This window comes from Nipponia nippon, unplaced genomic scaffold, assembly GCF_047370975.1.
Source record: "Nipponia nippon isolate SJK-2023a ecotype South Korea unplaced genomic scaffold, ASM4737097v1 scaffold_38, whole genome shotgun sequence".
NCBI classification, from domain to species: domain Eukaryota; kingdom Metazoa; phylum Chordata; class Aves; order Pelecaniformes; family Threskiornithidae; genus Nipponia; species Nipponia nippon.
This window is the reverse complement of record NW_028262356.1, coordinates 1,244,939-1,270,153: the sequence shown is the minus strand read 5'-3', so window position 1 is coordinate 1,270,153 and position 25,215 is coordinate 1,244,939. Positions and strand designations below refer to the sequence as shown.

Sequence of the window (25,215 nt, the reverse complement as noted above, 5' to 3'; positions counted from 1 at the left end):
ATGTCGTGCGTCCACTATAAGTTCTTTGCCAAGCTGAACTACGATACAGTCACCTTCAATGGGCTCCACATCTCCCTGAGCGACCTGAAGCGCCAGATCATGGTCCGCGAGAAGCTGAAGGCGGCCAACTGCGACCTGCAGATCTCCAATGCCCAGACCCAAGAAGGTGGGTGGGGGTGGTGGGCACGGGCTGGGACGCGATAACAGGATTCTTCTTTTCCACACCAAAGACGTTGCCATTCAGATAGTACTGAGCATCATTTCATCATTCATTTCTAACCATTTTTGTTTTCTCCTGCTACTATGTGTTATCAGGGCAGTAGTGAAGTTTTATGGCAGAACATTTATGGTGAACATATGGAAGAAATGTTCTCAGAGAAGTCATAAATTCTTTTCAATCTAATTAATGGTGCTCAGACATTAGAATGGTTCTCAGAGATTATCATGGTTTTGTATTACTTAGTATGATATTTCAGTTTGGTAATCTGCCATCTTGGTAAGTTTGCAGGTGATTAAAGACTTTGGGCTGTGATTTTTCAGAAATAAAAAGACTTGTAAAGCCTTTTCATTCCTAAAACATTAAATTTCTTCCCCCTCCCCAGGTAGTTCTATGACACTCTTACACCAGTCTTTTCTTTCAAATGTGAGCTAGTGGGTTTTTTCCTCTTCCTGTTTCATGTATTCACACAGACTAATATGTGTGCCGCGGAAAGTGTAACTTCAGCCCTATCCTTTAGAGTGGTTGGAGCTAAAGCTTGCTGTTTATCTACACCCTTTGTGCGTGTTCAAGTTGACCGCTGGAGGCTTGCAGCATTTGTGAATCAAAGCAGTGGTTGGTGTCCTCAGATATAGAGTCTCTTTCTAGGAGAGGTGCTGCCGCTTGCAATCTTCTGCAGAACCCCCGCAATCCTCAGTTGGGCACAGGCGTAGCAAAGTCCTGCCTGTTTGTGGAGCCGCTGTTGCTTATCGCGTATCTCTGAAATCGAAATCCGGTGGCTTGTGATCTGGACCAGGAAGAATATTCTGCACGGCTCCGTTCAGCAGGTCAAAACCTTGAAGCTTGGGGCTTCGAGAAGTGCAGCTGGCATGATCTCCCCGTTCTTTGTCTGGGCCTCAGTACTGTCGGAGCTCCTGCTCCATCAAAAGGCCCCAGGGCAGGCCTTTCTTGACAGGGGGCTGTGCAGTGGTGAGATTTTCCTTTGGAGAAGAGCTCTAGGGGTTGGTTTCAGGCTATGGGACTTCTGGAAAAGCTGCTGGTTTGGTCATTGGTAGTCCTTTCTAGGACTAATACACTGAAACATGGAGCGTAAATTGGGAAATAGTCCTATTTTGTACGTGATCACTGAGCCAAACCACCCTGACAGAGCTTGACTGGGTATGCAGCACCTTTGGTTTTCAGACCATGGTTCTGATTCGGTCTGCAAAGGTAAGGGCTTTTGCTATTTAAAACCGTAGGCAGATTACAGGGAATGGCTGCTGATAGTGCTTTAACATATTTAGTCATATCCAGCTTGTGGAAGTGCAATACAAAAAGCATTCTCATGGAGAGATCTTTGCATTTTAAGCTGACTCAGTCCCAGTGTCTCAGGCGGTTGGTTTTTTGTTGGGGCCTTGTGTAAAAGGTCAGAAGGCTTTCCTCCTCTTCAGCAGACTGAGCTGGTGTGAGCCAAGGCAGAGCATGGGTAGTTTCAGGCACACGCTGTTTTGGAGAGGCTTTCCGAGGCTGCCTTCTTAAGGAATTTCCTTGGAGTCTCTGCTCTGCCAAAAGTGAATGGAAAGTATTCACGTTCCTTTGGTTCATTCAAACGCGAGGAGTAGCTGAAGAGGGGAGATACCGCGTTAGTTGGAGCCCATTCTGCCCTGCTTTGAAAGCAAGCTCAGAAACCACCCAACATTTCTGTGATCCACATTCTAGACCTGCCAGCCCCGTTTCCATTTCAGTGTAAGGAGCAGCTGAGAAGTGTGGCTGTTGATGGATGAAGCTCCAAGAAATAGGCAGCGATGGCAGGCTCTCTTCTGTGTTCTGTCCGTCCGGAGCGCCAGCAGCGTAGGTGAAGCGTTTTTAGTTAACGGCTACTGAAGCAATGGCGCAGAGTTTCCATGCTTTAGCGCAGCGCCTGTTTTGTTGCAGGGCAGGCTGGTGAGGCTTTAGAATCTGGTTGATGCAGGTGAGACTTTGCTGCTGTTTGTTTTTCTGCAAAGAGCTGCTGGGATTGGAGCCTAAGAGAAGCAAAAGCCACTTCAGCTAGGTCAGGAAAGAACCTCCTGCATTAGCAGGCTCTCCTTTAGTGCCCCTTGGGCCCATTTTGCTGTTGGCATTCAAACTATTTTAAAAAAAGGAACAAGACTGTGCTGCTTGTGTTTGGTTATCAGACCTGAACATTTCTTGAACTGTACTGTGTGTTGAGATGATAAAAGCGCGATGTTACACAGGAGATTTTGCTTTGCTATCTGTGAGGGGATTCTCTGAAGTGCTGTGTAATTAGCTACTAATACACCTTCTTAGGAACTGACTCATGTTTTTGTCTGTATTTCTGTTGTTTGCAGAATACACCGATGATAATGCCCTGATCCGTAAGAACTCCTCGGTCATCGTGAGAAGAATCCCTGCTGCAGGAGTTAAAGCTGCCAGCAAACCATACGTGCTGTAAGCATCCATAAAGCATTGCATTCTTTGTTGGGGGTTTCAGTGTGTGAACTTTTTCATTGCTCTTAGTTTACAGAGGCATTCCGATGGTATCTTTCTTGTGAAAGCTGCTGTTAGTTTTGGTTGTAATGGGGTCAATTTTAAGGTATCTGTCCCAGAGCAGACTTACATTTTCCGACCTGCTGGGACATGGGGTTCAAGCTCCCCCAGTGGTAACTTTTAAGACGGTTTTCTTGGGTTTGTTCTTGGGGTTGATTTTTCTGAGAGCCAAGCTGTAGATCCTGTTTCCTCTCCATGGAGAGATTCCTTATTGTATGTGTTTGCTTTGATGGCTTTTATAGTAAAGACAGATAGGCATTGTCTGTGTGTAAACTTAGAATTTGTTCCCATCTCCGAAGAGTCTGCTTCTCGGGGTTTGACTCTTGCTTGCATTTGGGGGGGAGGGAGGAGGGATACGGCAGCTCTTCCTACCCCCCAAATCTGGGGCTTTTGCATGCTAGCTCTAGAGGACAGACCAAGGGTTGCCAGCTGGCGAAGCATGCAAACAAGAAGTTCCGTTCAGAAGTGATTCCTAGTAGTTTCCTAAAGACAATGTCCGTTTCAGGCAAGAGAAAAACAATAATATCCTAAAGTATATTGCCTTTTGGGCGAGTCCGATGAAGGAATAGTTAATGCTTTCCAAACTTGAAACTCAGTAAGCAGTTTAGCACAGTCCCAAATGTTACTAGTTATCTTTCTAAGTCTGTTTTTACTCTAAGCTGATATTGGTGCCCCAGGTTTCAGTTCTGTATTCCTAAGATTTACGGAGGACAGAGAACCGGGCGTATGGATTACAATGACAGCCATTCAAATGCAGTCCCGAGTACAGGATTATTGCTGTCATGTATGTATTCATACAGTCCAGTTCTATATTAGCTGCACTGGCATTGTTTGGAGGGTCCTGTTTGCCAGCCTACTTAAAGATACGCCTCTCCACCACAATTAGTTGCTATTATTAGCTTGGGGTTCTGCCCCGTCTTTCTACTGTTGGTTCTCAATAAATAGACTGATGAGTTACAGTGTGTCTGAACCAACAGTACAGCAGCATCCTGGTACCCAGGAAGCATCTGCAAGCAAAAAACCCTGAATTTATGTGGCTCTGCATGTAAACTTTGGGCATGTTACTGCCGTGGCTGTTACAGTGCTCTCAGGCGCTACCTGGTAATTCTGGACGCCACAGCGTTGTGCCTATAAACACGGCCTTGTGTTGGGGGTTAATTTCAATGCGTATGCTTAGCGCCGTCTTGACAATGCATCCTCCGTTTCGGGTTGGATGGCACCCTCTCCTGGTATTGTAATGCTGCCCTAAAAGGAGAGGCGAGATGCTGCTAGCATCAAAGATCAAATAAATGCCTGCATGTGGGGATGAGGAAAGAACGACACTTTCTATTTGTACTGAAATTCCACAGCAGCCTTTGAATTGCCTCTGCTCATGGCACACTTTGGAGGATGTATGAATTGTTTGCTAACGCTATCAGCGGTTGCATGTCTGATCCATGATGAGTAGCATGCAGGTACAGATCAATGAGTGTGTGGAATCTCAGCAAGTTTTCAAATGTAATAAATATTTCCTAAACTATTGTAGCGTTTTCAGAATTATCTTAAAGCAAGTTCTGGCAATTAAGACCTTTTTCTTTTGTCGCAGGACTCCTAAATCGCACAAAGCCCTAGGGACTGCTTTCAGGTGACATTTCTATTGCTATTTTTAGTCAATATAGCATACATAGCACGGTTAATATTTTGGCACTTTCCTAGCTTAATATGATAGATGTTTGGGCACAGGGCTTGGGCTTCCAGAAGGAAACCCTGTTCTAAAGCCTCTGCTGCTGACAGTTTTGGTATTTCTTTGTCAGCTGGCTGATTTTTTTAACATAAGTGCACTTGCACAGTCTAGACTGTCCCTGTTCTTTCTTGGAAACTAAAGTGCTGTATCTGGTGCCTATTTGTAACGCTGGGGGCACACAGATTGGCTCAAGTGACCTTCGTGTTTTGATGGCTGATTATGGAAGAAGACAGACCTGTAGGACAGACTTGGTATTTTTGATACTTCCATAGCAGAGACAAAACACCTGAGGACTCGCTCTTGCACTGCTGTGTTCTATAGCTGTAAGCCTAAGAGTAATTTGTGACCAAGTAGAAATGTGATTTTGGGTTTGTTTTTTTTTTAGTTGCACTGCATGTACCAAGGGAGAACAGTTTGTGTATATGAATAAATTTCCACATTCACGAGAGTATCGGGACATAATGTTTAGATAGTCAGGTTTTATAATCTGTTTTCACTACTTGACATTGGGTACAAGTGCTTTCTTTGAAGTTCTGATCACCTTTATTTCTTCTTCTAGAAGAAGTCGAACTGAGCCAGCGAGTGGCCCATCAAGAGCGGTACGTAAAACCCAATCTCACACTTTTTTCTGCACACTGCCCTTAATTCTAAACAATGCAGCTTTGTAGTAGTTTTCCAAACATTAACTTAATATCTTTTCCAGTAAAACATAGCATATGTTGTAAATACAATGTCTTGGATCCGGCATAGTAAAAACTGAGTGATGCCATTATTTGCACAGCTCTGATGTGAACGTTGGTGTTTGTGCCCAGTAATGCGTTGTATTTCGTACTGAGTCTGCTAGAACGTTTCCTGGATGACTTTGTGTTGTACAGAGGACGTGTGATCGTTTTTAGATCATGTAGGTTCAGGGTTTGCACAACTGAAGGTGGTGCCGTGTTCTACAGCTGGCTGCCTAGAGCTGGCAAGATGTATGTTTGTACAGCGTGTGGTGTGCTTTTTGTTTCTTTCGGGAATAAAGCACTGGGAAGCTTGCCAATTGTTGTTGAAGAGTAAAGCAGCAAAATTGAAATGAGTTAAGGTTTTTTTAAAAAGGATGCACAAGAGCTTACACTTTGAATATTTCTTCCTTGTCTTGTCTTATGTTAGCTGTCATTCTCCACTTCCACATTTGTGCTGCTGCCCTGCTGTTACTAGGCCCAAAGCAAGCAAGTGGATCCTTTTTGACTTCGATTACTCTTTCAGGAACGGCAAGGATCTCTAGTTGGTGTTTGTCCTTCGAGGCTGCAGAAATGCAGAGAGCCATGGCCGTTGTTTTAGCACCGTCAGGCACAACTGTGATCCTTCCTGGCTGAATTTTTAGTTTGCTAAACTTGCTTTGTGTTAGTTTCCGTTGAGTCTTCTGTTTGAAATGGGAGTTAATACCTGGTCTGTTGATTTGGGGGTTTGGGGTTTGGTTTGGTTTGGTTTGGTTTGGTTTGGTTTGGTTTGGTTTGGTTTGGTTTGGTTTGGTTTGGTTTTTTCCCCAATTCTTCTGCAAGCCTGTAATCTTAGGGTTGTAGACAAGTTTCATGGAGATGTTGTTTCTTTGATTGGAGGGACTGGCAGGAACTCCTTCAGTAGCAATGTCAAGAAGAAAAAAAGACACAGGAATGTCGGATCATTGGAAGATGGCCGTTGGGCAAACGTACTAAATAATGCATTCATTCTCTTCTTTGCTGCTTTGGATAACTGTTCAGTAGGAAGGAGTGCTATCAGCTTTTAAGAAATGGGACTGTTGCCTGCAGGCCGTATAATAACTGCTTCCTCAAACAACACAAGAAGTAATGACTAGTTTATGAACTGTTGTGCTTCAGTTCCTGGTCAATACTAGACTGTTTAATGCCAGGCTCCAGTCGAGAGCTTTCCTAATTTCTTGTTTGCTTCTGAAGAAAGGCAAAAGGATAGGGGTTGCGCCTGCCAGGAGAGAACATAGGCCTGTTTCTCCACATGTGAAAAAGAGTGGCACATGGAGCGTGAAGCTTCAAAATGCTTGATCAGACCTCCTTTTTCCCCTAACTAGGTACAAACTGTTCTGAAAAGAAGGCAAGTTGAATCTTCTGGTCAGACTTACAATGGAAAGAAGGTCTTTTTTTCCAGATCTGGTGTTCCTCTCCAAAGGCACGTTTTCAAGGACTTTTGAGTTGGTCAGACAGTAATGTTGTATGTGCTTTCCTAAACGTATGGAGGACATAGCGCAGGCTCTCAGGCTACAGCAGAGGTTAACTATTGCTGTGTTTTGACTGTAGAACTTGAAGCTGTCTTTCATTTTTTGTGAACAGATTGACGACTCTTCTGCACCTCTTTCTCTGGGCCAGCTTGCTAAGGTAGGTACATATTCTTGTCAAATCCTTAAAAAAAGAAGTGTTAGCTTCGTATTTTTAAATCTTCTACCGTGATCTATAGGTGGATGACTGTTGGAATGTGAACAAAACTTTAATTTCATTTTTAGTAATTTAAAGTATTTATTTGAACTTTACAATGTGTGTCTATTTTGGTACTCTCCTGTAAAGAGGAGTTGCCCGTTTGGGAAGATCGAAGGGGAGTACCTTCTCAGCCTCAACATAATGCTGCAGTATTACTCATCTGCAAGACACAAAGAAGCAGCGCTTCGGAGTCCGTTGACCGTTTTTCATATGTTTTGTTAATTTTGCGTTGGAGACTAACACACTTCTTACAGAAGAATTGAATTGACTGTAAGTTATGGCCCTTTCAAGGGGGTTTGCAACAGGCAAAACAGAAGCGTTTCTGGAACACGGACAATTGCATGGCTATTTCTGACTTTCTAGTCCTTCTAGTCCTAGATGCATTCTGTGAACACTGCACAATGTCATCAATTGCAGGATATATACAGTGGACAGCACAATCTAATTTGTTTGCATGCAGACTGTGTAAATTGCGTCAATGTAGCTAACTGTCGAGAGGAATATGCCGATGCGCATGTGTGGCGTATTAGCAGATGGGCCCTTCTGAACCGGTTGTAATGCCCTGTGTTGCTATGGAACTGCTTGGTGGTTTTGCTCAAGCAGGTGTAACTTTGTCGGGGAAAGCACTAGTGATGGCCCTTTGGGACAGGCGTAGTGCTAGCCAATTGAATTCCTAGTCTTCAAAGTTAGAAAGATCAGAGAAGGCAGGGCTTAATGCAGAGGAGCTGGTTCTTTCTTCTGCAAATACAGGCTGGAGTTCATTGCCGAGAAAGAGAAATCTCTTCCCACGGGTAACTTCTTCCCTCTCTTACTGCAGAAATTAAATTGTGTACATTGGGGGGAAAACGATAAATTTGTTTGGAAGGCAGCCACCAAAAGAAATTGGTCTCCATTGGTGCTGTCTCTGAACGTGTCCTTGGTTCTGTAACTCCTGTGCAGTTTTACTCTGAAATGGGAAAACCTGTCCAAGTAGGGCACACATTGAAGCTTTGGAGAAAATTTAAGTATTTCAGATAAAGACAGGAACATAGCATAAAGCAGCTCAAAACTGTTACTTGCTCTGACCTCTTCAGCGCAGACTGGCTTAGCATGGAGGCAATGTGTTAGCAGGTTTCTGTTGTATTATTCCTACGTATGACATGCTCTATTTGAATTTTGGTCTGTTCCTGGTAACGTTTTGTGGGTTTTGGGTGTGTTTTGCAAACTGTTTGGGTTCAAACAAACGAGTCGAGTACCTGTAAAGTTTTCTGCAAATGTTAATGATTTCATAGATGTCGATCTGCATTATGTTACTGTTGAGAAAACGCTGTGTATATGAAACAAGCATTTAATAGAAGGTTGAACGGGGTTGGTTGCTTTTGGGAGCGAATGCATCTAAAAAGAAAAGCAGGAGTGGTTGATCTGCATGATCGGTGCTTGAAGGTCCAGATCATTTACAGTCACTCCCTCAGGCCCTGCTTGTGTCTGGAGTGGTGTGTAATAAAAACATTTGAGCAAACACGACTTCATAAAAATCAGCTACCTTCAGTAATTCTGGATAAGGTTTACCTTATGATTTGTGTGTTAAAAGGACACAGTCAACTGGAAAAACCTGCAGGTTTTGCTTGCTGTAGTTAAATCACTGAATATGAAGAGGTTAGCGGGGGGGGACGTGCAGCTGGGACTGCCTACAGCACATCGTGGTCAAATTTCCACTGACAAGAATCTTTTGTCTTGCTGAGGGATTATAAAAAGCTTGATTCCTTTTAATGCTTCTGTGTCTGAAGCTGCATTTCAGCCAGCAAAACCAGCTTCCCCGACTCTTGTGTGTCCTTTTACTGCTGCGAAATGTAAATAATGGTACTTGCCTGCATCTTTCTCAATGAAATGTCCAGTGCCTGTCTTCTGCTTCCAATAGTCTGGGGCTTAAAAATCAGATTAAAAGTACTGGAGAGTATAATTTTTCCTGCGCAGAGCTGCAGTCTGCTTGGAAGCACATTGGACTGGTTCCAGGAGTCTTTAGGTAAGGTACAAAATGAGGCCAAGGTTTGGAGTGCCCAAGAAGGCTCTTTTCAAGTAGGTTCGCAGGCCCAGAAACCCCCTGCAGTGGTGTAAGGACTCCCCAGAGCATCTTCAGCACGGCTCTGTTTTCTACCAGCGGCTGTTTTCAGGCAACCTCAGCCCGCGTTGTGCTGCTCTTTGCAGGATCGGGGGAGTGGTGTTGTCTTTGGCCGTGTGGGCTGAAATGTGTTTCTAATGTGCGTGTCCAATATTTGCCTGTTGAACAGACTGCCAATCTGGCGGAGGCCAATGCTTCTGAAGAAGATAAAATCAAGGCTATGATGACCCAGTCCTGCCACGAGTATCATCCAGTCAAGTAAGTGTTGATAACGTCCAATCTGTTCTTTGAAGACTATGGAAAAATGGTAGAGATGTTTGTTTTAAGAAGAGAGACACACGCACACCTTCTTCTTTTTTTCCCCAAAACCTTTTAGTTACATGAAGAAACCCTTGGGTCTGCCTCCACCATCATATACGTGCTTCCGTTGTGGACAAGCTGGCCACTATATAAAGAACTGCCCAACCAATGGGGTAAGATTGAGGGGGACTTCTGGTGTTCCTTGGGGTTTAATTTTTTTACCTTGGCAGTTCCCTAACAACTACGTGACTGCTCATCTTCAGAATTGTTTCTCCTGGGGTGAAATATAGAGGTTGTACGGCAATGTTGCAAAGCCCTTCAAAATTCAAGGGAAACCTGGAGTTGTAAATGTAAAATCTTATTTTTTCCAGGTCGTAGGCATTAAATATGTCCATAGATCTTTCTCTGTGAACTTTCATGCATATTTCTATATATTCCAATATCACTGGAAATGTTTCTGGGTTTAACTCTTTTGAAGGACACTTCACAGTTTTTAGTATTTCGTATAAACCCAAGCTGTTTCTGTTGACCCCACCTGCTGAATATTTGCCTGTTTTAATGACACAAGCCTCTGGGTGAGTATGCATGCCGTTTAACATTGGTCCCTGACTGTATATGCATGAGGTATGAACTGAACCTTCGTATACAGGTGGTGAATATAAGTTCCGCAGTGCCTGGCTCAGAGCACTGAACTGAGCTCGCCCTGGGAATTGCGCTTTGGAGGAGGAGCGGGTTTGTATGTCTTCTGAGTGGAGGGCGGGCTAAGGGATATTTCACCCTTAAGGAATCTGAAGTTAAGCCCAAGAGTGTCGACGGCGTTCAAAACACTGCTCAAGCCTTGGAACACCCTGGCTATATTCATTTAGGAGAATAAGTATTTTAGTCAAGCAACCCTATGTTAAGTAAAAGGAGAGGATTAAAGGCTTTTGCTGCTTAGAATAATGACGGAAATGTCATTTTACGTGTGGGTCTTACGATGAGCTATGTTTGCCTTTCTTTTCTTAACAGGGCAAAAATGTTGAGTCTCTTCCCAGAATGAAAAGGAGCACGGGAATTCCACGGAGTTTCCTGATAGAGGTGGCAGATCCCAATACAAAGGGTGCTCTGCTAACCAGCACTGGGAAGTATGCAGTACCAGCTATTAATGCGTAAGTAGGGAATTCATTGGACTGACCAAAAAGCGAACGAGAGAAGCTGTGCGTAAATGTCTGAGTGGCCATGCAACCAAATCGGCCAGCCTCTGTAATTGCGGGGGAGGAAGCATTGTCGTTGTATCCGAACCTTAAAATCTGTGACACTTTCTAAGATTAAGACAGGGTGGCCCTACTGCTCATGGCCCTGGAAGCTGGTTAAACTTGTGCTGTGCTAAGAATCTGTATTTCTGCAAAATATTGCAGTAGTGTTGACAGTGGGAGTTGTTCTCTCTGAAAGGTCGTTTTGCTGCTGGTTTATCTTTCAAAGGCTTCTTGCAAAATTGAACCCATCGCGGTTGCACTGAGATTTCCTCCCCCTCTGGCTTTTATGCAAGCTCACGTGTGAAACAGGCTGAAGTTTCCCTGTTGCTATAAACTCAGAAAATCCTGCCGTGGGCTGACAAGAGGGGCTGTTATGAAATGCGCTTGGTAGCACTTCTGGTTTTCTGTCGTGGATCTCCTTTTGTAGAAGCTGTAACACAGGCTGCCCTTATTTATCAAATGTAATTACTCGGAGACTCACTTCATCCTGAGCCTGCAATTTACCTTTACCCGCTGGCAAAGGAGAGGTGGGATTCATTTCATTTGAGCTAATTTCTTAGTTGATCCAATGAGTGGGAGAGTTCTGCAGAAGGAAAATTGTTCCCCCCTCCCTCTTCTGGTGTTGTGCCTATAGAAAAGCAGTGTAAACGAGATGCCTACGTCTTAGAAGGCTAGTGTGGAGCGAGGAGAATTCCATCTCTTCTCTTCCTTTGATAAAATGCTACGCTTGGAAAAGTTTTCCTTTCGTCGTCTTTCACTTTTTTCTTTTTCCTTCCCCACCCCCCTCCAGGGAAGCTTATGCCAGAGGGAAGAAGGAAAAGCCGCCCTTTTTACCCGAGGAGCCGTCCGCCCCCTCCTCCTCCCATGATCCCGTTCCCGAGCACCTGCTGTGTCTCCTTTGTAAAGAGACAATGACTGATGCGGTTGTCATTCCCTGCTGTAGAAACAGCTACTGTGACGAATGTAAGTGTTACTCCCATGTTTGTTAATCCCCAACATCAAATCTGATCTTCTGAAAGCAGAAATAGGAGATAAGGGCATTACTTTGTTACCAGTTCGATTTAAGACTGAAGTATAGCCTGACTAGGAAAGGACTCTCCTTGTATTAAGGAAAAAGAAAAGGCAGAAAGCTTTTTCCCCTTTTTATGTAGCTCGTTAAATCTCTTTACACGCGTGTCGTGGTTTAACTCCAGCCGGCAACTAAGCACCACCCAGCCGCTCGCTCGCTCCCCCGCGGTGGCATGGGGAGAGAATCGGAAGGGTAAAAGTGAGAAAGCTGGTGGGTTGAGATAAAGACAGTTTACCAGGTAAAGCAAAAGCCACGCACACAAGCAAAGCAACACAAGGAATTCATTCCCTCCTTCCCATGGGCAGGCAGGTGTTCAGCCATCCCCAGGAAAGCAGGGCTCCATCCCGCGTAACCATTACCTGGGAAGACAAACGCCATCACTCCCCACATCCCCCCCTTCCTTCTTCTTCCCCCAGCTCTATATGCTGAGCATGACGCCGTACGGTGTGGGACAGCCCTTGGCTCAGCTGGGGTCAGCTGTCCCGGCTGTGTCTCCTTCCCACTTCTTGTGCCCCCCCCCCGGCCTCCTCGCTGGTGGGGCGGTGTGAGAAGCAGAAAAGGCCGTGACTCTGTGTAAGCGCTGCTCAGCAATAAGGAAAACATCGCTGTGTTACCAACCCTGTTTCCAGCACAAATCCAAACCATAGCCCCCCACTAGCTACTATCAAGAAAATTAACTCTGTCCCAGCCCAAAGCAGCACAATACGGAAGGACGAGTCTGAGAAGAGTGCGTAACTGTGCAGGTGATCCCAGAATTAGATATTGACTGCATTTGGTTTGTCCACAGCCCTTTCTCTCCTACAGAATTTTATAGCCAGCTCTGGTGATTTGGTGTGGTCTGCAACAAACGGATGGTCAGGCATTGAATCCGCCTTCTTCTCCACGGGAGAGCTGGCTAAAACCTTCAGAACTCAAACCACCTAATGTGTTGAAATGTGTTTCCTTCATTAGCCTTGAGGTTAGTGACTTCTCACTGCACTAGCCAGGGGAAAGAAGATCAGTCGGAACATCAAGGCGCAGCCTCCTCTACATCTTCAGGTGTTACAAGAGTGCAGTATCAAACTGTATAGTTATTGGCTGCATATTGGGAATTTTTTACACTGTTGAACATTTATAGCTCCATGCTCTCAATTCAAGACCATATTCACCCATTAACCACACCCTTGTGTTTATAATTGATTAGACCCCCCAAATACTCCTTAGGTTGGCTAAAAGCTGTTTTGATGATTCTGATGATTCACAGGTATTAGAACAGCGTTACTGGACTCTGAGGAACACAGGTGCCCCACATGTCATCAAACAGACGTTTCTCCTGACGCTTTAGACGCCAACAAGTTCCTACGTCAGGTAACACGATGACTTTTACGTAAACTGTTGGTAAGAAAAAGTCTGTTTCTCAAAAGCTGAAAGGGAAGAAGATATTCATTTACCTCTCCTTAAGCAAGGCTAAATGGAGTAAGGCTCAATTTACTTTTCAAGTACGTTACCTGTTGTGACAGAAGCTTACAACTCTTTAGAGACAATCCGGCAAATTCAGGTCACCCTTGTGTTTAACAGGCTTGTCTCACTTTCACATTCAGGGCTAACACTGGAGTACTTTAACTACAGCTACTCTGAGTTGCCAGTCATGAATGTCAGTGTTCAATGGGATGTGTTCAGACATCTGGATGTTGCTTTCTTTTAGGACTGATAGCATTTACAGGAATACCCAAGGAATTTTACTCCGTGCAGGCTTTTGTTCATCTCTCTACTGAAGTTTCTTATTAACTTTTTGTAAATGCTTTCCTGCCTCTAGGCTGTGAACAACTTCAGAAATGGGACTGGCTACACAAAAGGGCTCCATAAGCAGATTCAGCAGCAGCAGCAGCAGCAGCAGCCGCCACCGCCTCCACCTCCACCACCACTCCTGAGGTAAACAACAGCTTGCAACCTGCAGCCTCTGCTCTGGCCAACAATTTCCAGCCAGCGGGAGCCACTCCTGAGTCCATTGGCTTCTCTGGCTTCTCATTCTGTTGGTGCTTTGTCATCGTTGGCCCCTGGTCAGTCATCTGGGGCAGCTGGGCTGCCAGGAAATCCGCCTTCTGTCCTTGTCTCTGATCTCCCTCCAGCAGTGTCCCTCTCTCTCCGTGCTGAAAAGCCAGGTGGACCTTTTTGGTAAGGAAATCTGTAGATCAGCACGAATATAAAAGACACCAAGATGCTGAAGTTACCTGAGCTTCTCAGCTAGCGATTTCTCTAACATTAGTGACAGTTCCAGAGAACTGTGGAAGTTCTGGGTTTGGTTTTTACTTTGAATGAGGACACTTGAATAATTTGGAAGCGTGGCTCATGCAAGAATTTTCTCAGAAGTATTTTTGCTTGGTTCTCTTATCAGTCATTCAGTACGCGTTGCCCCTGAAAGAGGCACTTTTGTTCCCCAGGAGCCCTTGGAGTTTAAGTGGCTAGCAATTCCTAAAGTAACCATTGGGTTATGTCAAAGCTTCTGGAGTGCATTCATTTCTCTTTAGGACTGAGGAAATAATCGTTTTGTGCAAAGTGAAAAAGCCCAAGGAGAGGTAAAACTGACCAGGTGTATTTGCATTATTTTTTTCTACAGTATTTCTATCATCGGTATTATAAGCCAGAGTCATTCGCAGTAATGCCGCGTACTCCACGCTGCAGGCAGATTTGGATAATAAACATTGAAACGGTGTAAATGTGAAGTCTTTACAAACATTTACCAACAAAGTCTAAGTTGGCAAGCCAGTGAAGTGGTCTGAAAGTACATGGAAAATCTGTACTGTTGTTGAGGGCTTCTGTCCTTTCAATGTTGTGCCTGGAATGCAAATAGCCACTCTGTCCAGAAGACTGTCAGGCGCAGCTGTAGCAGTGACTACAAAGGTCCCAAGTCAAAAGAACCTCTAAGGCAGCCTCTGAGCCAGCACATAAACGTTTCCCAAGAGAATTTCAGTTCTCGCATCTGCCACGACTGAGAGTCAGTGTCTGGGCTATACGTACGCCAATCCTTTCATGTGCAGCCAGCTTACTAAACTATTTTTCCAGTGAGCCCTGGCAGCCAAGAGGGCAAACTGCATCCTGGGATGCATCAAAGGCAGGAGAAGCAGCCAGTGACAAGAGGTCATTATCCTGCTGTATTCAGCGCTGGTGCGGCCTCCCCTTGAACACGGTGTGCAGTTCTGGGCCCCACAATTGAAGAAGGAGGTGAAGGTCCTTGAGTGCGTCCAGAGGAGGGCAAGAGAGCTGTTGAAAGGGCTGGGAGGAATGTCCTCTGAGGAGCGGCTGAGGACTCTGGGTTTGTCCAGTTTGGAGAAGAGGAGGCGGAGGGGCCACCTCATTGCTCTCTGCAGCTTGCTGCGGAGGGGACGTGGCGAGGGAGGTGCTGATCTCTTCTCGGTGGGACCCAGTGACTGGATGTGTGGGAATGGTTCCAAGCTGCGCCAGGGGAGGCTTAGACTGGACATGAGGAAGCATTTCTTTACCGAGAGGTTGTTCAAACCCTGGAACGGGCTTCCTGGAGAGGTGGTCGATGCCCCAAGCCTGTCAGTGTTGGAGAGGGATTTGGACAATGCCCTTAATACCATGCTTTAACTTGGCCAGCCCTGACTTGGTCAGGCAGTCAGAGCAGGTGATCGTTGTGGGTCCCTTCCAACTGAAATAGTCTAGTCTCTTCTGTTCTATTTCTCCTTAAATGCCACTAGTCCAAACAGCCTTCTCGTCAGTGCTTCATTTGGAATCGGCCAACTTCCCATTTGGAAACCTGGAGAAGATTAGTTTTTCATTTCTTTTCCCCATTTACAACAGTCAGCCTTTTCTCACTTTGGACTTTGTATTTCAAGTAGCACTTCAAAACACTGTTTGAATAATAAAAATTTGGGTTTTTTTTAGTGATGCCGATACCGTTCTACCTCCTGCTGCGCTGGTGAGTGCTGCTGGGCTTTCTAAATCTTCCTTTCAGTCAGTCAGCAGTTTGGTGGAAGAGAAGGTAAATTTTATTTCAACATGTGCAGTGCTGCTTGTATTTTAGCAGAGCTTCTTTTCCAACTGTTTGCATTTCTTCACAAGGGCTGTCGGGTTCCTGGAGTAAGACAACCGGCGTTACCAAGTCTTCTGGGCCCCCAAGGACCCTCAATACACACAACTGGTAAGCAACTAGAACTTGAGAATTTCTTTTCAAAACTTATCTTCAGATCATCTGAATGGGGTTTTTTCTTTTTCCTCTCTCCACACCAAAAGGTCATCCCAGGAGAGCCAGCCCAGTTCGCTCAGCAGCTGGCAGACCAGGCTGGGAGCGGTAAGTATGCCACAGAAATTCCACATATTCCGAATTGTAACCTGTTAAACGAGGCCATAACACCTAACTTATACAACAGCTGATTTCTAATGGAATAAGTGTGCACAGATAGTTGTGGAGAATCCAAGTGGTAATTCATTTGTAAATGGCTTCATTTGAATTGGCTTTAACAAAGGGGATCTGTGCTTGCAGTAAGAGTATTTAAAAGAAAACTCCAGCAGATGATTGAGAAGAGGACTCTGGAAAATGAACACTTTGTGAGGAAACCATAATTACATCTAAAAATGAAATATGATTAAAGGGTGAGGTGGAAAGCCACCCTTTTGATCCCTGGCTGAATAGGGCTGGAGAAATTGATTTCCCCATAGAAATCCGCCTCCAACCTTCTTTTTTACCAACCTAGTTGATACTGATTGAGCAAATTATTGGAAAAGTCAACGCTGTTTTGTGTTATTTATGACAATTTTGAATGTCTTCAATTTAGTCCTCTCAAATAGCCAAGCTGCTTTCTCTCAGTTGGAGAGAGAGAGGAGTCTGTTTTCTCTATTAGTGCAGTGTCAAGTTAGTCCTTCCTTTTGGTACATATTTGTTATAGATAGATTGTAAGGGGGCATTGTGTTCATAATACCTTAAAGATAAATAAAAGCAAAACCCAGGATCCCTCCCACAGATTGTCTAAAATCTCAAATTCAGTAAGCAAGAAAATAACGATTCAGGGACAAAAGCAGGCCAAACACATCCTCATGAGGCAACAACATAGGAGGCTTATGTGGAAGAAGTTAAAAGAAGTTGGGAGAGAAGATGAGTTCATATTTGTGCAGTGCTTTGAAGATCAGAAGTGTGAAGTATTGACCATATCAAGGAGTGGCAGAGGAGCGGTGGGCGCTTGGCCCAGGGGAGATGGGAGTCTCTTTTAAGCCTGGGCAGCCTCCATCCGCAGTCGCAAGGCTGAGTCTAAGGAGAGAAGAGTGAGGGAAGCGTTGGGGCTGGGGATGTGGAAGGCGAGTGTGAGGATCAAGAAATGAGGGCAGTCTCAAATGAACAGAGAGCAGGGAGAGAAAGGCTTAAGTTGAGAACAAGAAGCGCTCGCCACCGTGCTCCCGCTTCCTTCGCTTTCCTCTTTAAAATTGGGGCCGAGTGTAACAAAGAGTGACACATGTTTTTGGGTTTCTTTAGAAGTTCAACTCGAGGACGCCCGCCTAGCGAACGTACCCAAAGGACTCAGGCCCCAGCACTCCCACCATCAGTAGCCATCTTTGTGCCTGTGCCTCCACCTCCCTTGCATCCTCCACCACCCCATGCCCTTCCTCTCCCACCGTGGGCACCACCCCCCAGTTGCCTCCTCAGTTTCCCCCTGGTCAGCCTCCAGCTGCTGGGTGCCCTGCCCCCCCTCCAGGATATCCCCCAGCTCCTGCCAACAGGTCGCCAGCTTGGGTACCAACAGCAGGACCAACGGCTCCTTCAAATACCATCCCAACGACACAAGCACCTCCTTTACCTAGGGAGGAGTTTGACAGAGAACAACAGAGACCTAAAGAGGAGTAAGTATTTGGCTCAATGAAGTTGCGTTGGTTTTCATTTTTGTATCTCTTTCGATAGTATATCGGGCTGCACTTACACTAAAGTGCATCTGACATAAGCAAAAATGACCTAGTGTTTTTTGCCATATTCTTTTTCATTGCAGGTGCTAACCATGCAGAACTAAACCCAGACAAATGTCATTCTAAAGCTTTCCCTGAAACTTCTAGGCATTCGAAACTGGCTTTGCTTAACTAGGATGTTCACTTTTTCAATTTGCATGCAGTATACATTTTCTGCTGTCGGCCAGGGTTTGTTTCTTGATGTCTTTTTGTAATCAAGGTCAAACTATCACTGTAATCAAGGTCAAACTTCTTTTAACAGGGAGAAGAAAAAGTCCAAGTGTGATGAGTTTACAAAGGATTTTGGTAAAGAACTGATGGAATATAAGAAGATGCAAAAGGAGCGTAGGCGTTCGTTTTCCAGGTAACTGCTTTACACGTCCGTAATGGAGAAGCGGGTTGTCTAGAAGAATCAGGAGGAGTTCGACTCCACCTCTCCATCGTCAGATGGATTGGACGAGTCAAGGGATCAGCAGCGACAGGAGTTTCCTATGTAGGTTCCTCGCTCCAGTGTGGCCGAGATTACAGTTGACTGACAGTTATAATTTGGCAGCAGTTGTGAAGGAACAGGCGTCTCTTTTCCTAAAGCTTCTCTGCAATGACATCCTTCACCTCCTGACAGCTGCGAGGGGCTAGAAACTGAATAGGTGTAGTTGCTGGATTTTCTGCGTCTCCCTCTTCTGATTGTAACCATTACCTCAAAGCACTTGAGAAGAGAGAGATATGTGAGAGAAATTGTCTTCCTTTCCTCTTTCGCTTACCTCATGTGGATAGAGAGATTTTGAGCTGGACTGCCAACTGGGGGCTTTCACTAGTGTTTTGTTGACATGGTTGAATTTTTCTTAGGAATTTGCTTGGGTGGGAGTCTGAATAGCTCTCTGTTAGAAATGCTGTCTCTATCTTCCCTAGAGTAATGGCATTGAGCCATAATACTGGAGGCTGAGTTGAGAAGATTTTAGATAGGATTTTTCTTGAAATGTGGTCTCTATCCTTGGTTAGAGCTAGAGGTCTGTGCAAAATTTTGCTAAGGCATCTGGCTAGATGTGTTGATTCAATAGTCCTGGGTGTAAGATTGCAGTACAAGTCTTTTGCATCCTGTACAAATTGCCAAACCAGTAGTGAAGATGAAGAGACTACGCTGGCATTTTAAAATTGAGCTCCACCGTCTTCAAGCTAAATCGTGTTTTCTTGGTGTTTGATAATGCACTCGAGCCATTCAGACTTGCACTTTTTGCATCTACTGCAACAAAAATGATTTGCACTGCATGTAGTTGTTGAGTAGTGAAAAATGTGTGCACTCATGTACCAGTAGAGGCCAGTATACCCCGCCTTAGATCAGTCAATAGCTATGGTAGTTAATGTCATAGAAGTGAGTGGAAATAGGCTTACCCTTCCTGTATGGTTGTACAGTAACAAAGCAGCAGCTGTTCTGTCTCGTAAGCAGGAACTTTTACATATGATCAAGTTCTTCAATTTGCAGTAGCATTATGTCAGCAGCTGAAAGAAGCTTTGGCATTAGCCTGTGGAGAGAAAAAAAAACCAAACCAAATTTGGGAGGAAAAAAACTGGGGAGAGTTTTGAGTTAACTTCATTTTTTTTGTTCTGTGTTTTTTTTTTAAGGTCCAAGTCTCCCTACAGTGCTTCATCTTACTCGAGAAGTTATTATACATACTCCAAGTCAAGATCAGGTTCTTCCCGCTCTCGCTCCTACTCTCGATCCTTTAGTCGTTCCCATTCTCGTTCCTGCTCACGATCACCACGGTATTCAAGAAGAGGCAAAGGGAAGAGCCATAAATATCGTTCTAGGTCAAGGTCACGGGGTTATCACCATTCAAGGTTAAGAAGATACCGTTCACGATCAAGGTCTCCAGTATTTAGAGGCCACTCTCCCACTAAACGGACCGTACCTCGAGGGGAAGGAGGAAGGGAGCATTTTAACAGATACAGAGAAGTTCCTCCACATGATATGAAAGCTTGCTATGGCAGATCTGTTGACTTGAGAGATCCATTTGAAAAGGAAAGAGACAGAGAATGGGAAAGGAACTCTAGAGAACGGTACGAAAAGTTTCACAAGAGCTTTGCTGTTGGCACTCAACCTCCACCTCCAGTAAACAGGGGGAACTTTTCTCCGGATAGGTTTGGTCCGCCTGGGACCAGACGAGAGAATTTGCCACATGCTTGGGGACTCAGGGAGGATTATCCTGGTGGGCAGAGCCACAGAAATCGTAATAGAGCTGGCAATTACTCTGGAAAACCTTCTGGAAGAGAGAGCCGTGACATCAGAGATGCTACAAAATCCAAAGAGCAGGAGGTGGAACATCCACTGGGAGATGGCCAAGGAAATAAAGAGAGAAACCCCCAGAAGAGAAGAAAAGGGGATGAGAACGAAGGATTTCCCAAAGCTGAGTTGTTAGAAGGTGCGAGGAAAGCCAAAGAGCCAGTTCCAGCAGCAGATGTTGAAACGGACTCTGTGTTCATGCTCCCAAGCCGAGATGATGCCACCCCTGTGAGAGATGAGCCTATGGAAGCAGATTCTGTTGCTTTCAAACCGGTATCTGAAAAGGAGAAAGAAGAGAAGGAGAAGCCAAAAGCAAAAATTGACAAGACAAAGCGGAAAGCAGAAGTGGCTGTTCTGCCTAAGAAAGACAGTCTAATCAAACCAGCTAAAGCTTCCCAAGAGGAGGTGGACACCGATCGTGAAGAATCTCCTGGAATGGAACCTGCTGTGAAAAAAGTGAAGGAGGAGTTGCCAAAGACAGACAACGTTAAAACCTCTTCCTCTCAAAAGGCTGAGAAGGCTCTTGGTTCCCCACGGAAAGTTCAGCCCAAAGTTACCAAAGATCACCCAGAAACCAGAGCAGCCAAGGAGGAAACGGCAAAGAAAGACCATCGAAAAGAAAGCAAGTCGGAGAAGCCCTCCAACAGAGAGGGCAAGTCAAAAACACCTGCTGAAAAAAGCAAGCCCTCTGATGCAAAACCTGAGCAAAGAAAAAGAAAAGTAGATGAAAAGGTTGCTGCAGAACATGAAGCGCCTTCCCTAAAGGCCTCTAAACCCGAAGCTGCTGAATCGAAAAGACCACCAAAGGGGAAGACTGAGCCTGATGGTGAAAAAGGAGAGCAAACTCCAGAAGAGGATAAACCTGCTTTTCTTGACAGCCCCGCCAAAAAGATTAAACTTAACCAAGAAACTGGCAAAAAGGTTGTGAGTGGAGAAAATGTGCTACCTGCAAAAGAACCTGTTGAGAAACCTGAGCCGAACAGCAGCAAAGTTAAACAAGAAAAAGCAAAGGGAAAAGTGAGAAGCAAAGTAACGGCAGCTGATGGATCTAGTGCAACTCCAGTAGATTGCACCAGGTACCTCATCTTTTCTTTTCCTCTTCTTTCTTTCCTCCCTGCCCCTCGCAAACAAACGTAAAAGTCTTTAGGGTGACTAATGAAAGGAACAGCTAAATCTGTGCTAAATGAGTGAATAATCTGTGATCTTTCCTGCTAAGCTGTACTTGGGTCAAAATCCAATTTTGTGAAAGAAAACAAGCAGTCTGTACTGCCCAGACAGCTAATAAGGTTAATTCATTGAGGACGTGTTTGACCCTTACTTTGGGGACTTTTCCCCCCCCTTCTTATTCATTATATGTTGACTCTTTGAGGAGTCCCCTCTAGGTCTTCCTTCAGATCCAGCTTACTGCTAAAGGCAAGGATAACAGACATGTCTATACCAGGCAATATTTTGCCTTTTAAAAATTGCAAGGTGCTGTAATGATCTACTTTTGTCAGCATGAGATGAAAGGATACCTTGCAGAAATAGCAGCTTGGTTGCCAATATCTTGTACTGCTTTGAGCTTTGAGCACAGTGCCGTCTTGACACAGCTACACTGCTTCCAGCTCAGTGCCAACTCTTTTGGCACTTACCTTGGACATCTCTCTTCCCTATTCCATCGTGTGACATGGGAAAAGAAGAAAAGTGATCTAGTGTGAAGCTGTTATTACGTACATTTCAGCATCTACAGAAGCAGGACAGCACAAACTCAAACCATTTAAGATGTCCCTGGAGACTTAAGATCGTGTCTTGATATTCTAAAAAGTTTTTAAAATGTACATTTTTCTGAAGAAGAACACTGGGACGTGAGAATAAAACTGTGGTTGTGTATACCTCTCCCTAATTGCTTGCTTAGATGTTGAAACAAGAATGTATACCTAGTTTATCTAGCATTGGTAGAAGCAGGACATGAAGGAATTCCCAGGTCGGACAGTCCCCAATCTGATAATCTCGTGTCTTTGTTAACTAAATGGAGAGGAGGAAGATACTAAATTAATTGATTGCTCCTAGTCTTAGCTAGTGGACTCATCCTTTCTCTCGTCTGTTCCCTTAATGGAACATCTTTTGAAAAAATACGGAAGATTTAGAATGGGAACAAAAGCTGTTTTCTAAACTGTTAGAAAAGATGGCGGCGCGTATATCTCACCCATGGTTAATGTCAGCTTTTTTCCTCTTAGCACTAGTTCTACTGGAGGAAGCCCCGTTAGAAAGACTGAAGAAAAGCCAGACACAAAACGAACTGTCATTAAGACCATGGAGGAGTATCATCATGATATCACAGCCCCTGAGGAAGACATCGTTATGATGATCCAGGTCCCTCAGTCAAAGTGGGATAAGGACGACTTTGAGTCTGAAGAGGAAGACGTTCAATCTACCCAGGTGCCCGCAACCGTAGGAAAACCTGCTAATGTTATACAAAATGCGAGTGCTAAGCCACCAAACCCTGTAAAAGAGAGTGAAAAAGAGACGGAGCCTTTGAAGGAAAGACAGAAAACTAGAAAAGAGGTGAGTTATGAAAGCTCCCAGCATGACGCAAAAAGTTCAAAAAGTTCGATGTCAAACGAAGAAGGAAAAAGCAAAGACCGGGATCATTCTTTGTCAGACAAAGACACCTCTGAGAAGAGAAAGAGCAGTGTTCTGCAAGAAAAAGACCCCTCAGAACGTGCAACCGAGCAAGGAGATGGAAAAAGTATTTCTCAATCTTCCGAAGACGGCAGATTTTCAGAGAAGCCTGATACTGGCCATGGATCCGCTGCTAAAGACTTTCCTCCTAACCAAGACAAAACTTCTGACCGTGATGGCGAGAGAGATTATTCTAGTTCCAAGCGTAGAGATGAAAAGAGTGAATTAGCAAGGAGAAGAGAGTCCCCTTCTCAAAACAGAGAATCTACGTCAGTCCAGAAGAGTAAGCCGAGAGACGAAGGAGCAGAGCTGTGCGAAAAGTGCACTGGGGACGCCAAAAGGAGCAGCTGCAGCCCTCCGCCTGAGCGGCAGCAGTCTGATCCCAAAGCTGCTCACGATTCCAAGCGTACGCTGGAGGAACCCAAACCTCCAGATCAAAATGCAGGAGAAGAGAAAGAGAAGCACGTACCAGAAGTAAAGAGCAATGAAGAGCAAGAGCCAGGCGGTATTAAAGCACCTTGGAGGGAGGAATCGCCAGCTGTAAAACATGAGAAAGAGAAGGTGACTGGACAAAACAATCAAAGTGTTGCCCAGCCTAAGCCTCAGGTAAGCAGCTCCTCGCCGCTCTCTTCTGATCGAACGCAAGAGACTGATGAGGCGGCGTTTGTACCAGACTGCAATGAAAGTGACAGGGAGAGTAATGTATCTGCAAAAGGCGAGGAAGCGGCAGGGAAAACTCGTGACGACCCAAAGGAAAAGGCTGTTGATAAGGTGAAAGAGGATACAGCAGCACCTGCTGCAGCTGACCGGCCTGAAGCAAGGCGAGGTCCAAGGCAAAGCAGTCCCAGCGTTAGGCGCAGCCGTAGCCAAAGCCCTTCTGAGAGTCAGACTGGAGGCCACAGGAGCGGTGCCAGCTCAGGAGAGAGGCAAGACAGCAAGAAAAAGAGCAAGAAAAAGGAGAAGAAGAAGGACAAGAAGCAGAAGAAACACAAGAAGCAGAAGAAGCACATTGGACATGAAAGGGAATTGGAAAAGAGCCACAAACACAAAGACAAGAAGAACAAATGGAAGAAGAGCAAAGACAAGGAGCAAGATGACCAAAAAGTGCAATCTGTCCCTACACAGAATGACAGATAATAAACAAAGACTTAATTCCCCAGTCATCTGTATTAAATTTTGTTAAAATGTGCACGAATTCAAGCATTGCAAATGATGACATGAAAGACCCTGCGTTGCACTGCCACTGGATTGTTTGATTTTTATAGCTGAGCTTTAAAAAGCGAACATTTTGTACAGAATTGTGAGTTGTGACCACGTCACATGAAAGGCGTTGCTGGGGCATCTGATTTTTAACCACCGTGAATTAGTTTGGCTGGAGTTTTCTGTCCTGAAAATTTTCCCAGTTGAATTTTCTTTTAATTGCCTGGCAGAAGCAGCTGGTATCAGTTATAAAAGATCAGCAGAAGGATTTGCAGAATACATTGCAGCCTTGTTATGTCACTTCTTGATTACAATAAAACGTTTTCAGTAAACTAGGCGGTGTGATGAGCTTTTCAGTGATAGCTGAACGTCAGCAGAGCAAAGCCTGGTGACAGAAAACAGCCACCAGTAAAAGCTTGCTGGTAGCTGACACGTATGAAAAATAACATCCACGGGTTTCATTTTGCAAAGAGCGGCAGGACTTTCGGTCTTCTGAACGGATGCCACGTGGGGAGGCGCTGCCGAGAGGTGCACTTTTTTCCTGTGCCAAGTGGACTTGGGTTTGTATTGCAGAAGGCAGTATAGGGCCGCAAACAGAGAGCCACTCCTCACAGCTGGCACTATTTGAAAAGAACGTTGTATGTGAAGCTGCCACATTTCAACATTGTTCCAGTTGGTTTAGAAAGCTGTTGTCATTGGCCAGCAAACATTGACAAATACACTTGAAGATGGCCTGCGCTCTGTATTTCCTCTCGTAATGGTGCTGAGCACCAGGATGTTTGTGTTTTTGAAACAGAAGCTGCTTTCTTCGTACTTTCAGATGGCGGTGCCGTGATACAGAACTAACCCTTCCATTGAGAGCGGGGTTCGGCAGAAGAGTTGGGCAGAAGAAGAAAGCCCACCAGAAAGGCAGGCGGCTTCTTTAAACAACTTTGCACAATCGCAGGAAACCTAGAAAATGTAAATTTAGCTAGCTTGATAATTTTAAGGCAGATGTCATTGAAAAACCAAAAAAAAAAGGGGGGGCAGTGGTGGGTGTTGCTCCACGGTCAGAAAGCCAGCGTGGTAAGGAATGCTTCTCCTTGTGCACTGGGGGCAGAACGTCCCGGTAACGGCTGAATTCAGCAGTGAAAGCCCTCGACTGTTTGCCTACGGGATTTGCCCCAGAGAGTTCTGTTGGAAAGCGCTATAAATGAAAGCAGCATTTTAGGGCTTCCTGCTTGCGGAGGCTATTTCGTTCAAGACGTGTCGCTGTTTATAGGTGCTGTTACTGGGGTATTGAGCAGCACAGAAAGAGTAAAGAGCAAGAGTAATAATTCATCTTGCTTTTCAGCGGGGGTGACTATCAGATCTTAAATATTGGGTGAGAGATTGAGCCTCCTGCACTTCTGATGGTGTCCCGATCCGGTATCGGGAAGGTTTCGCTACGATCCCAAGGACGAGATTAAGACGCTGAAACCGGTCAGATGTCGTACAACCTTTTACTTTTATTTGTTGGAAAGCAGAGGG

General features: G+C 44.9%; 1 protein-coding gene across 1 annotated transcript; it reads left to right on the top strand.

The window, feature by feature from the left end:
• Nucleotides 1–23,643, top strand: LOC148053673 (E3 ubiquitin-protein ligase RBBP6-like). Its single transcript, XM_087772934.1, is given in 19 exon segments — nucleotides 1–166; nucleotides 2,548–2,647; nucleotides 4,332–4,370; nucleotides 5,032–5,068; nucleotides 6,791–6,835; nucleotides 9,202–9,290; nucleotides 9,409–9,505; nucleotides 10,341–10,480; nucleotides 11,358–11,530; nucleotides 12,880–12,983; nucleotides 13,432–13,790; nucleotides 15,522–15,618; nucleotides 15,699–15,777; nucleotides 15,870–15,927; nucleotides 17,107–17,258; nucleotides 17,261–17,468; nucleotides 17,830–17,931; nucleotides 19,188–20,921; nucleotides 22,062–23,643. Coding segments are annotated over 19 exon segments (5,361 nt in total).
• The last annotated feature ends 1,572 nt before the right edge of the window (nucleotides 23,644–25,215 follow it).